The sequence below is a fragment of the Cenococcum geophilum genome (genome assembly GCF_001692895.1).
Source record: "Cenococcum geophilum 1.58 unplaced genomic scaffold K441scaffold_8, whole genome shotgun sequence".
Taxonomy (NCBI): Eukaryota; Fungi; Ascomycota; class Dothideomycetes; order Gloniales; family Gloniaceae; genus Cenococcum; species Cenococcum geophilum.
In genome coordinates this window covers 1,240,698-1,252,875 of record NW_027137566.1, presented here as the reverse complement: position 1 = coordinate 1,252,875, position 12,178 = coordinate 1,240,698, and the positions used below count along the sequence as shown (strand labels likewise).

General features: G+C 42.1%; 4 protein-coding genes across 4 annotated transcripts; all 4 read left to right on the top strand.

The window, feature by feature from the left end:
• Nucleotides 1-869: 869 nt before the first annotated feature.
• On the top strand, nucleotides 870-1,221 carry K441DRAFT_545639 (uncharacterized protein; the record flags this gene model as incomplete). The annotated part of the gene is made up of 3 exons (XM_067642819.1): nucleotides 870-964; nucleotides 1,019-1,078; nucleotides 1,134-1,221. Coding segments are annotated over 3 exons (243 nt in total), but the record flags the coding sequence as incomplete, so codon positions are not given.
• Nucleotides 1,222-2,187: 966 nt separating this feature from the next.
• Nucleotides 2,188-3,422, top strand: K441DRAFT_545166 (FabD/lysophospholipase-like protein; the record flags this gene model as incomplete). Its single annotated transcript, XM_067642800.1, has 4 exons — nucleotides 2,188-2,360; nucleotides 2,411-2,650; nucleotides 2,705-2,741; nucleotides 2,841-3,422. 4 exons carry the CDS (start codon nucleotides 2,188-2,190, stop codon nucleotides 3,420-3,422), a joined length of 1,032 nt encoding a protein of 343 aa, XP_067507506.1.
• Nucleotides 3,423-3,629: 207 nt separating this feature from the next.
• On the top strand, nucleotides 3,630-5,869 carry K441DRAFT_341477 (uncharacterized protein). The gene is made up of 4 exons (XM_067641269.1): nucleotides 3,630-3,781; nucleotides 3,857-3,867; nucleotides 3,921-4,757; nucleotides 4,814-5,869. The coding sequence occupies exons 2-4, from the start codon at nucleotides 3,860-3,862 to the stop codon at nucleotides 5,832-5,834; spliced, it is 1,866 nt and encodes a 621-aa protein (XP_067507505.1). The 5' UTR covers nucleotides 3,630-3,781; nucleotides 3,857-3,859; the 3' UTR covers nucleotides 5,835-5,869.
• Nucleotides 5,870-8,364: 2,495 nt separating this feature from the next.
• On the top strand, nucleotides 8,365-8,577 carry K441DRAFT_410034 (uncharacterized protein; the record flags this gene model as incomplete). The annotated part of the gene is made up of 1 exon (XM_067641507.1): nucleotides 8,365-8,577. A coding segment is annotated over one exon (213 nt), but the record flags the coding sequence as incomplete, so codon positions are not given.
• Between the last annotated feature and the right edge of the window lie 3,601 nt (nucleotides 8,578-12,178).

The following is a 12,178-nucleotide window of genomic DNA, read 5'->3' as shown; positions in this document are numbered from 1 at the left end:
TAAGACAAATTAATTAGGGAACTAGACAACTATTAAGAGTAATAAGTCGCGTATATTTAGCATTAGAGGTAGAGCGAACGTCACAGGACGAACAAATATTCGCTTTAGTGTACTCTAAGTAAGAGGACGGCTGTCGTAAAGAAGGACTCGCCAGCGCAACGTAAACTAACCCCTCTTTCGCACAATAAGAATATAGAGACGGTATAATCTTACTAAGAGATAATATCGCAGTAACAGTACGAGCACGACGTTGGGCGTGTGAAGAAGAAATTGCTTTAAGTATTATAAGTAACAATATTAACTAAATTAATTAAACGGACATTATACCTTTAGTAAACGACTTAAAGATATTTTAAATCTTTAAGGACAAAGATAAAGAGGAGGGAGATAGTATTACGGACGCTTTAAGTACAATGTTATAACTACTAGGAGAGGAGTTAGAAGAAGCTAGTTAGTTAATATAAGCACGGTCCAAAATAGAACCCGTAAAACTATGTAACGAGAAATGGTAACCAAGGTTATATAATATGCTACGTATTAAACAAGAGAAACGAGAGGAACTTACGTACCTTACGTATAAGACGTATATTACGTATAAGAAGGATTTTATAGGAGTACAGTTGTATATTTAAGGACCCTTAGTCCCTACCTAGATAGTTCCTTCCTTGTAGTAATTCTCAGAATACAATTAGAGTTAATCTGTTAGGCAACCACTCCACCAGTTATTATTACGTTGTTAACTATTGTCTTTGCATTTCCTACACACCTAGCCCATTAACAGAACCTATTGTAGTTCTTGCTACAAGGTTCCGTTACACGCTCTCTAGGTAGATGATGCTAAACCTCTATATAGCTTTATTTAAGCCTAAATTTCGCTTCTTCTCCTTTTTAGCGTAGCTATAGCTATAAGACTAGGAGCTTTTACCAAAAGCGCTAGTGCTAAAGGCAGTAACAAGGCACTCTAGTTTTAAAATATTAACGTTATAATTATTTACAGCAAAAAAGACCCTAGCTAGAGTATAATTATAGTAAATATAAGCCTAAAATATATTAAGAATAAGGAAAAGGATAGTAGACCGTAAGCTAAGTTCTATACCTAGACTGCACTATATTATACTAACCAAATATAAGAGGAAATTTGCTTTCCGCCTTAAAGGACTCCCTATATTCTATATTGTCTTATATCTCTTAACTATTAGTATTAAGCAGAAGGCATTTTAAGATAACTTTATAAGTATTTAAGATATCTTTAGACTAAAGGTGCTAGTGTACTAAGACGTATTACATATTAGATAGAACGACAAAGCACTAGCTCGGCCATTCTTCTGTAACGCTAGTGCTTTTATTAATATTTAATATTTATAAGGATTTAGTATTTTTTAATAATACTATAAAAACGTGTTATTAAATTAAATATAAATTAAAAAGCGCTTAAATATCTATACTATTATTCAATAATATATTATTATGGTGTTGTTAGACATATAACTGGAGGTATTAATATTCTAAAAAACAAAGCCTTCCTATACGCAAATTACTATAACATATTTGTACGGTTAGGGCTCATTGCTAGGTTTAAAATCGCGCTAGAGCTATACTAATTGCGACAGGCTTCGGGTAAAAAAATATTAACGGTAGGTTTACTCTACCACCATCCTTAAGCTCCGTTTATTCTATGCTAATACTACAGATAAATAATGTCTCTCCGGAAGAGCGTAACCAGACCATAGGCCATCTCGGTAGCATGTATGACATTTTATATAGTGGTTACGGCTTTACAAGAGGGCAAAGGTTAATTTGGTATTGTGTAATATACTAAGACCTTTTAGTTTTGGTGTAATTTGCTATGAAATAAAAAATGGTAAGGCATATTCTTGTGTGGCTCGCTACGTGGGGTGGCCCGCTCCCCGGTCAGCTATGTTATGCTTTTAATAAGACGCGCCGAACAGACGTTTAGTTAACTTGCTAACGGGCCGAAGGAACATCCGCTCTAATTAAAATTACGTCTGAGCTCGCTGAGGTAAGCTAAATCCTGTGTCACGGAACAAATCTTTTGCGGAGTGTCTGATTCATGAGATAACCTTACGCTCCGCTCCGCTCCGCTCAGTACAACCCTCTTTTCGAGTCGCTTCATCGCGATCAAGCAAATTTTCATCTTGTTAGGGTGAAATGCATTAATCGAGCATCATGCCTGGAAAAAACCTATGTCTCCTGTCACTCGATGGGGGCGGCGTACGCGGGCTTTCTACTCTCCAGATCTTGAAGCAACTCATGGAAGTGATTGCTTCAGAGGCTCGCTTGGACTCGACCCCCAAGCCTTGCGCATACTTTGACATGATCGGAGGCACAAGCACTGGCGGGTGCGGCTTCCTAACTGTGCATCCATTGTGAGCATAGCTGATCTACGCAGTCTCTTGGCTATCATGTTAGGTCGGCTCGAAATGAGTATCGATGGCTGTATTGCGGCGTATACAAAAATGTCTGATGGAATTTTCAAGAGAAAGCATCATAGAGTGAAGTTGTGGAACGGGCAGATTCAGGGTCGATTTGATACACCGGAATTAGAACGAGCGATCAAGGAAATTGTCAAAAAAGCGGGCTATGAGGAGGATGAACTTCTTCAGAACTATGAGAATGCGCCATGCAAAGTGTATGTGTTTTCCCCAGAAAATACGTGCAAACGCTTGACTAACATGCCACCAAGCTTTGTCTGTGCTACCAGCAAGTTGACCTCTCAAATTGTAAGTCAATGATTGCCAGAGACGTCACAGACTTGCTCTACTTGCAGAGCAATAATATGGTTCTCAGCATCTTCTTTCCTCGTTGCTAACCTTCCCGAGGTACACCTCACTAGCTATGCACAGCCGCGCGGTGGCAGCGATCTTCTTAAAGCGACGAAAATCTGGGAGGCCGCACGTGCAACAGCAGCGGCATCCTCCTTTTTCGAACCTATCCGAATTGATGTTGGGAGCTATGGCGAGGAGTTCATCGATGGCGCGACAGGCGCGAATAATCCGATTGTAGAACTCTGGAACCAAGCTCAGGACCTCTGGCCCGGAAAGCTTGAAGACAATTTGAAGTGCCTAGTCTCAATAGGCACTGGCATGGCTTCGATTGAGCCGTTCAAGACAGGGCTGTTAACTATAGGCGAGACTTTAGTGAAGATATCTACAGCGACTGAAGCAGTGGCAGAGAACTTCCAGCGCACACATAACCTCCTGGACGAAGAGAACCGTTATTTTCGCTTTAATGTCAAGATTGGTCTCGAGAAAATCGGACTTGAGGAAGCGTCCAAGACAGACACCATCATGGCTGTTACACGTGGTTATGTTCAATCGCACGACGTTTTCAAGTTGATGAAGCGTTGTGGTCGAAGCTTGGGCGAGAGAGAAGTTCAACAAAGTATATCCCAGTTCACTTAAGGACTGGTAGCAATTTCTTATCCGTACCTAGATGAATACTACCGTAGTCGAGGTCTAATGTTATTTCTTTTTTGCAGAAGCGCTTCAAAAATTCAAAGCAACGGATGCTTGGTCATTGAAAGATCTCTGTAAGTTTGACTGTCTTGTATATTATACAAATTAAACTCAATAATGACTAGTTGATCGAAGTGCGAGTATTCCTCTTCTTGAAAGGGTGTCTGATTATGACCATGAGTTGGTACACAAACGTCTGTCTCGTACACGAGCAAAAGGCACCGCGCAGTGGCTCTTAGCTCGCGAGCTCTTCAGTGAATGGTTACATAGCTCACAAGCAGCCTCCTTCTGGCTTTGTGGGATAGGTAATGCAGAATTTCGTTCAGTTTTATCCAGTCACCCTTTGCTAATCAGCAGCCGAGGAAGCTGGTTCGGGTAAGACTATGGTCACGTAGGTCTTCTGAACCGTCATTGCTCTTGCTCTCAATTGACGGTACCGCATAGAACAAGAGTCATAGAATTTGTGCAAGAACGGGCGCAGCCCCTTGGTCTGGCCGCAGTATTTTTTTATTGCGAGCATGCGGAACGCAGAACCTTGAAAGCAACCTGTGTGCTGGCAAGCTTTGTAAAACAGCTACTCCTGTATCTGAATAGACTCAAGCGCCCGTGGCCAGCGGAGGTGGAAGAACTAGTGGAGAGCTTGTACGAACACAGAAGGCCGGAACCCCAACTCGAAGAACTGAGTGTCTTATTCTCCAGATTGTTCGTCTGCCTGCCAAAATCGTTTTTCCTGATCGATGGACTCGATGAGTTCGAACCCGAGGAAGCCTGGGCTGTACTGCGTATTTTCCAACATCTGGTTCGAACTTGTGGTCTTGCCCACCAGTCAAAGATATTTCTTGCGAGCGGGGAAGTCATCCTAAAAGATGGCGCTAATTACGATATAGGAATAGAGAATATTCTCTCTGGAACCTCTCAGATTTTCATATCGTCCGACGATGTTATGGCGGACATTACCAGGTACCTAGAAATAGTTGTCCCCGATGCTGAGAATACTTCAACGGAACACAGGTCGCCGACGCCCCCGACACCGCCGACACCAGGACCAATCCTCACATCTAGCCCAACGTTACCATCAGCGCCAACACCAAACTCGATGCGAACTCCAATATCTTCTCCATCGCAACCGCAGCTCCCCCGTCTACGTACGATTACATCGGAAAGCCAAAATTCCAACAGAGAGAATCTAGAGTCCATTGAGATGCCCCAAGTACTACTTGTCCACGATCCAGTCCTTGTCAACGAAATTAGGGAACGGCTCCTTAGAGAATCAAATGGCGTGTAAGAAATGCAACTTTACGTGAGATTGAACAAGGCGTGTTGGCTAATTTGAATAGATTTTTATGGGTTAGGCTTCAAATTGAAGCTTTGATAAGATACTGCCAGGACGACGAAGAGGTTCGTGAAGCTCTCAACAAGCTCCCTCGGGATGTGGCAGAGACATATAACCAATGCTTAAACAAAATCAACATCACCGTAAGACGTCTGGCCCTTGCTCAAAAAATCCTGAGATGGGTATGTTGCGCTGTGCGACCTCTTCTAGCTGAGGAGCTGAAAGATGTCGTCGAGTTTGGCGAAAACAGACGATATGAGATGAGATCGTTGATGGACACCTGCGGCATCCTGCTAAACTGGGACCCAGTAGACCGTCGTGTACGGCTTGCTCACTTATCCACCAAACAATACTTGATCCAAGACAGGAACGACAGCACCTTCCATCCCGCCATTCGCTTCGTAGAGGATGATGGGGAGCTAGAGTGTGGTCAAGTGTGCATCATTTACTTGAGGTCATTCTACCAAGAGATAGAACGAAGAGGTATCCTACGTATCCCGCTTGGTGGCTATGATTTTCTAAGCCACATCACCGCTGCACGTTTTATTCTTCGCCTGTTTCCGATCAGTCGGCGGCGGCGAGATGTCATGATAAATATTTTATCGCTTATTCACGCTCGGTTACCAGATCTGAAGTCTCACCCATTTGTAGAGTATGCAGTGGAAAATTGGGCGTTCCAAACCAGGAGCATTTCACAGCAGTCTCCTGTATGGGATACGTTCCGAGATTTTGCTTTATATCAAGACATGGCCTGGGGGTTCTTTCCATGGCGAGCCGATGTCGCCTCTCGGAAATCTTATCTTCATGGGCTTCTTGGTTGGACAATTAGAACAAGGCATGTCCCTCTTCTAAGGTGTATGCTTGAATCAGTGCTCCATCCTCCAATTTGTGAGTTCTGCGACGATCCTTTGATGGAGTACGGTCTGCCTGCTCTCCATCTCGCTTCAAGACTTGGATATGAAGAGGTAGTTACGCTACTGATCAAGACTTGCAAAGTCAACAACTTAGACAGAAATGGATGTTAGTGATACAACCACTCACTTCAAGACTTCAAAGTTGCCATTTGTTAATCTCATAATTCTTTAGGGCTGCCTCTTCATCACACTGCAGAAAAGGGCCACTTTGCCGCGGCACGACTGCTGATAGCCAACGGCTCCAAAATAGACACAGTGTCAAAAAATCGTCAAACACCTTTACTGTTAGCCGCTGCATGTGGACAAGAGCAAAGTTTGCAAGCGTGGCTCGACACAGAAGGCCCCGTCAAACCCGCTCCTCAGCCACTCAGTGATACGAACAAAATGGAAAATGTTAGCATCGTTCAGGAGCTGTTACGACACGGCGCTAACATGGAAGCAAAGGACATATATGGACTAACAGCCTTATATCGCGCTACCCTTTTTGCAAACCCTACCATGGTCGAGATATTGCTGAGAGCGCAAGCTGAATCTGACATCAGGGATCAAATGGGGCGCACGCCGCTGCATCTAGCTGCGAGAGATGGTTACCAGAGCGTCGTGGAGAAGCTGGTGGAAGGCAAAGCTGATATCGAGGCAGCGGATAATCTTTCACGCACCCCACTCTCCTTTGCTGCAAAATTTGGACAGAGCTCCGTGGTTAGGCACTTGCTTCTTCATGGAGCAAATGTGAATACCGTCGATAAGCTTCAACGTTCGCCGCTCCGTAAAGCCACGGAGAAAGGCCATGAGAGAGTAGTTCAACACTTGCTCGATTATGGGGCTATTCCGAGCCAGGACTCCATGTACTGGGCTGCATTCGCAGGCCACGAGAACCTCTATCGATTGTTGAATGCTCATCGGGTAGATGATAATGTTGACAAGGCGCAGAATTCCGACATGAGGTCTACGAATCTTCGTCTTCATCTTGCTACCAACTGGGTCGCATTTGTTTTAGATTCCACCCACGCGTAAGCCCGCAAGTTCATTCTAGGTGGTCTATCAAAAACCATGCCACCCCGCTAGCTCTAATATCATAGTTGCAGGATCCTTACAGATCTTCAAAGACGCTGACTTTTCATGGTAGATACATCGATACAACGCAAACACGTTTTCAGGGTTGCTCGACCGAGAAAATCGTCGCTAACGACCGCTTTATCAGACTATCTCGGAAAAGCAATTCAAAAGCAAAGTTGGAACTTAACATCTGCGTCCTTTATTCTAGAAATCGAATCGACTTCACCATTGGCCACGCCGCCACAGAGCTTGAAGATAATACCTCGCACGTTCTCCAAGTGAACCTAGGTGGCCGTGAGGTCGGGCGGATCAGTCGGTTTGGAACAGGAAGCGAAGAATACAGATCGGCAAGCTTCTTCAATGTCCCTGTGTCTCTGAATTAGCGATGTCACTAGATCCCAGTGATCATGTTGGATTGGCGGCAATATGGCGTGGATGGCTGGATCCAATTTGCTTTGGCGGTGGATCTACTGATTTAATTGGTGGCGCGGAGTAGATCTTGAAGCTTTGGAGCTCCTAGAGCGCCAGTTCTATACCCAATTAGAAGAAGGAGGCTAAGGAGGAAGGATTAATAAGGTGTTAAAGCGTGGTGTTAAGCTAATTAGTAGAGCTTAGAATTTAAAAATAGGAGTGCTTTCCATACAATCTCGGGGAGCCGCCTATATTGCTTTTCTTCCTACGCCCTTCCTCCATACGCGATCGCGCTATAGCTCTATTTTGCTCCCTTGATTATATAGAGCGATATTTTCCTATAAGCGCAGCCGCGCCCACCCGCATAAGCCTCTGCCGCTTGTAAGGCTGTAGAAGCTTTGCCTTAGCCACCTATAGTAGTTAATAAAGCTTAGGGTAAGGGCCTTAAGGAAGAGTTTATCGCAATCGGAGGCTTTAAGGTAGAGGGTGGACTTAGTAATAAGGTGAAAGTTATTAAGGACGATGAGATTATAGAGGGACGCTTAGAGGGAGGTGGTAAGCAAATCTAGTACCCTTTTTAGTAAGTTTAACTATACTCTACTCCTTAATTATAACACTAAGCCTATGCTAAGACTTACTATATATAGTATATATCTACACTGGAGCGCTATGGCGATCCTGGCGGCAAATCGTCTTTTTGGTGGATGGCGTGGATTTGGCCTCAGATCCACGCCACGCCAATCCAACAAGATCACTGCTAGATCCTGTAAGGGTAGTGGATTTCTATTAGTACTACAAATGCCTAGAGTTTCCCCGGGATCCTATCCTTAAATAGTAGTGGACTTAGCCCTGTACCGATATATGGTGATCTCAGGCCTAAGTTTGGGTTCTCTACACTCTAATTGGTTACACCTAGTTTCTTTTAGTGAGTCTTTGTTGTAGAGGCGTTCTCTTGCCTTACAGCTTCGAGCACGACAGGCTTCGCTCCCCCTTTTACAGTCTTGTGCCACCACCAGCTTCTGCGACCACCGAAAAGCCTCCACTTATGGCCCCCGGTCGGCAGAACAAGAGCACTGAAGAGAACGAAGGCTTAGATCGCGTGGAAACTAAGAAATCCACAAGGTCTGAAAGGCAGAAAGCTGCTTTTAAACGTAAAATTCCGATTAAGCATCAGATTCGCGCCGTCCTGTTCGGCTCGTGGATAAACCTTCTCCTAGTTGCCGTTCCCGTCGGTTTTGTGGTCAACTATCTTGATATTAATGGCGTTGCGATATTTGTCGTTAACTTCATTGCTATTGTTCCACTCGCTGCAATGCTTAGTTACGCTACTAAAGAGATTGCTCTCCGCGTTAGTAAGACACTCGGTAGACTTTTAAACGCAACCTTTAGGTATATATTTGGGCCCCTTTTGTATCTTATTATTATTTAACCCTAAATGCAGAAACGTTATGGAATTAATTATCCCTATTTAAGCTCTAGTTAAGGACGAGATTGCCATTATAAAGACTTCCTTAGTTAGTAGTATACTTTTAAACTTACTCCTTATTCTTAAAATATATTTCTTCTTTAGAGGCATTAGCTAAGTAAAGTAGTACTTTGTCACGGAACCCCACCGCAGGGGCCTCCATAGGAGAGCCCCGTGCTCTTGCGTACACCTCGCGTACAGCTTATGTCAGCTACGCGTAGGTATATCACCTCCTTACGCCCTCGACCCTTACGATCGATCGCGCAACGTCTTGTAGACTCCTCGAATACATACGTCTTGTAGCCACTGCCCCGTCCCGTGACATTACGTTGCGCCTTTTTACTACCGACACCCAGCCTATAACCAATTCTACGTCTCTGTAATACTACAGGCGCTACCAGAAGCAGCGTGCCTATAAGTTACCTCACTTTATACTTCTAAGGAACCTATGATAGTAAGACGATATTCCTTACTAGCCACTATGTTAAACCCAAAGAATAATCCAATACCTACACTTAACCTACAACGCCAATCAATCCCAGGAGAATTCGATTTATTAGCCCTAGCCTTAACCCCTAAGGAGATGGACACTAATAATATCTTATTTTTTATTAACTATATAACTACGGACAAGCAAGCGGAAGGGCTACTACCCATTAAAATCAAAATACGAGACGCTAAGACGTTTGTAAAAATGGTAGTATAAGAACCTAATAAATACTACCGCCTTTTATAGAACTACCACCTAAAGCTTATATAAGCCGAGATGCGTACTGCCTAAGATCGCGATATCATCCAAGACCTATAAGCTTATGAGGCGCTCGCTAATAACACGCGTTAAAAAACCGAAGATAACCTCTGTGTGTCTAAACGCGACGTCTAATAGTTAAAGAAGGCTAAGATTNNACTTATTGCTANNGTCACTAAAAAANAAGGCACAATTAAATACCTATAATCTTAGCTTAATAAGCACATTTATAATAACGCTAGACACCTCTCTACTATATATAACGCCACTTAAGTCTCTACGCCCCTAGTAACTTTACCTACTTAACGCTTAATAAAGGGTTAGCGCTAAGCAGCTTTACCTAATAGGAACCCCTACTAAAGCAATAATGAAAGCTATAACGACTAAACCTAAGCTGCTACTGTAGGGTTTAATGCATGTTACCCTAATCCCCTAGTTTTCTAGAGAGACCGTAAAGAATATAGCTACTAAAAGATGTAAATCCGCAAGAAACTAACTTAGAGCGCCTACCTTTTTCCTACGGAAGATACTAAGATTGGCTATATTATTGGGCGAATAAAGGGTATACTATTTAATAGACTCTTCGCCTAATGGGAGACTAATGGCCCCTAGAAGTAGCAGTCCCACTAAGAAGTCCTTAATGATCTTAACCTAATATACCGCGACTATAACCTACTAGCCACTAACTAAGCTAAACTACATGCCCTAAAGATAAGCCCTACTAAATTATTTAATAAGTTCTATATTAAATTCCAGGAATATACCAAAGCCCTCGCCTAAGACGATACTAAAGACCAGGAAGATCTCCTTAAAAAAGTCACTTATTGCCTTAGTTACGCAGCCGCCAGCTATAACTACAATAATGTTTATAATATGGTAGCAGTTATATAGAAGATTAAACGACGACTAAATTAGATCACTACTATAAATCTTTACCCGAAGACCTCCTTATAGAAGCCCTCCGGACCTACTAAACCACTAACGCCTACTACCCTAAGTAATACTACTAGTCCTAATATTAACCTTTCTATACCAACCTTTCCGTAGAAGCTACTAGATGGAGAATATAAGCTACTTTAAAAGCTAAAGCGTTGCTATAGATATTGTTAAGAAGGCTATTATAGCTATAGCCCAAACTGCCTAATAGCTAGGTTTAATAGCCGCCGCCTAATACCTAACCTAGTACCTTAAACACTAAATACGTTGCTATATGCCACTACCGTATAAGACAAAGACGCAGTAATAGCGGTAGAGTTAGATACGGAAACGGAAAACGCCAAGTCCTAGCCCTAAGTTATAGGTTAGGACGCCCTAATAATAAGGGGATCTATATATCGGCCTACTTAATAGATAACTTAGTAAAGATAAATGGACGGAAATAGATAGTTTTACCCGTAATAGGAACTACTACTAAAAAATAATATAAAAGCCGTTCTATAATTAATTGCGGAGCTACTAATAAATTTATAAATACCTAATTTATGTGCACTTATAACCTACCTACCTTACCCCTTACCAAAGCCTGCGCCCTATAACTCGCTGACGGTAGTTATACTGTATAGAAGATTACCTATATAGCACAACTCTACCTAGATATAAATAGGCACTAGGAAGAACTCTAGGCCTATATTACACTACTTACTAACTACCCTATTATCCTTAGAATAAACTAGCTTAAATAATATAACCCTACCATTAACTGAAAAAAGAGAAAAGTAATCTTTAACTCTAAATACTATAGAGAGACCTGCCTAGGATATAGCCTAGCCGCCTCTATCTACTCCCTAGGATACCAACCTAAGGAACCCCTTATTATCTTACCTACGACTAACTGCTACTATATAAGTACTATAGCCTTTTACCGCATAGTATATAGGAAAGGCTGGACTGTTACCGCAGCCTCCTAATTATAACTATATAAGCTTAATAAAAAACAGGACTATATCCTCTATAGTAATAAGATAGATATAGTTAACCTCCTAGAAAATAATACCCCCGCAGAACTCTACGGACTTTTACCTTTAGACTTTAAGAAGTTTATAAAGCTTAAAAAAGGACTTACCAATAAGGAACTCTGTAAGCTCCTCCCTAAGAGGTACTATAACTTTATTAATATATACTTACAAAAGAGCGTAAATATACTCCCCCCACATCAACCTAATAACTATACTATTAATATTAAATAAGGAAAAACGCTACCCTATAAGAGACCCTATTTAATATTAAAAGACAAACTTCTAGTTATTAAAAAGTATATCAATAAACACCTTAATAAAGGGTTTATTCGCCCTAGTATATCCCTAGTAGCCGCCCCTATTCTCCTTACTAAGAAGCTAAAAGGAGGTATTTAATTCTATGTTAACTATAGAGGACTTAACGCTATTACGATTAAGAACTAATACCTTATACCGCTTATACGTAAGACTTTTAAACGGCTTAGCTAAGCTAAAATCTATACTAAGCTTAATATCATTGCTGCCTTTAACCGCCTCCAAATATAAGAAGGTAACGAATGGAAAACCGCATTCGCATTACGCTTTAGCTAATTTAAATATACCGTTATGCCCTTTAGTGTATATAACGGCCTAGGCAGCTTCTAAAGCTATATTAATAACGCCTTACGGGACTACCTTAACGACTTCTGCTCTACGTACCTAGACGATATACTTATTTATAGTAATAACCCTTCTAAGCATACCGAGCACGTTTAAAAGGTCCTACAGCGCCTTAGGGACGTAGGACTTTATATTAATTTAAAGAAGTGCGAATTCTTAG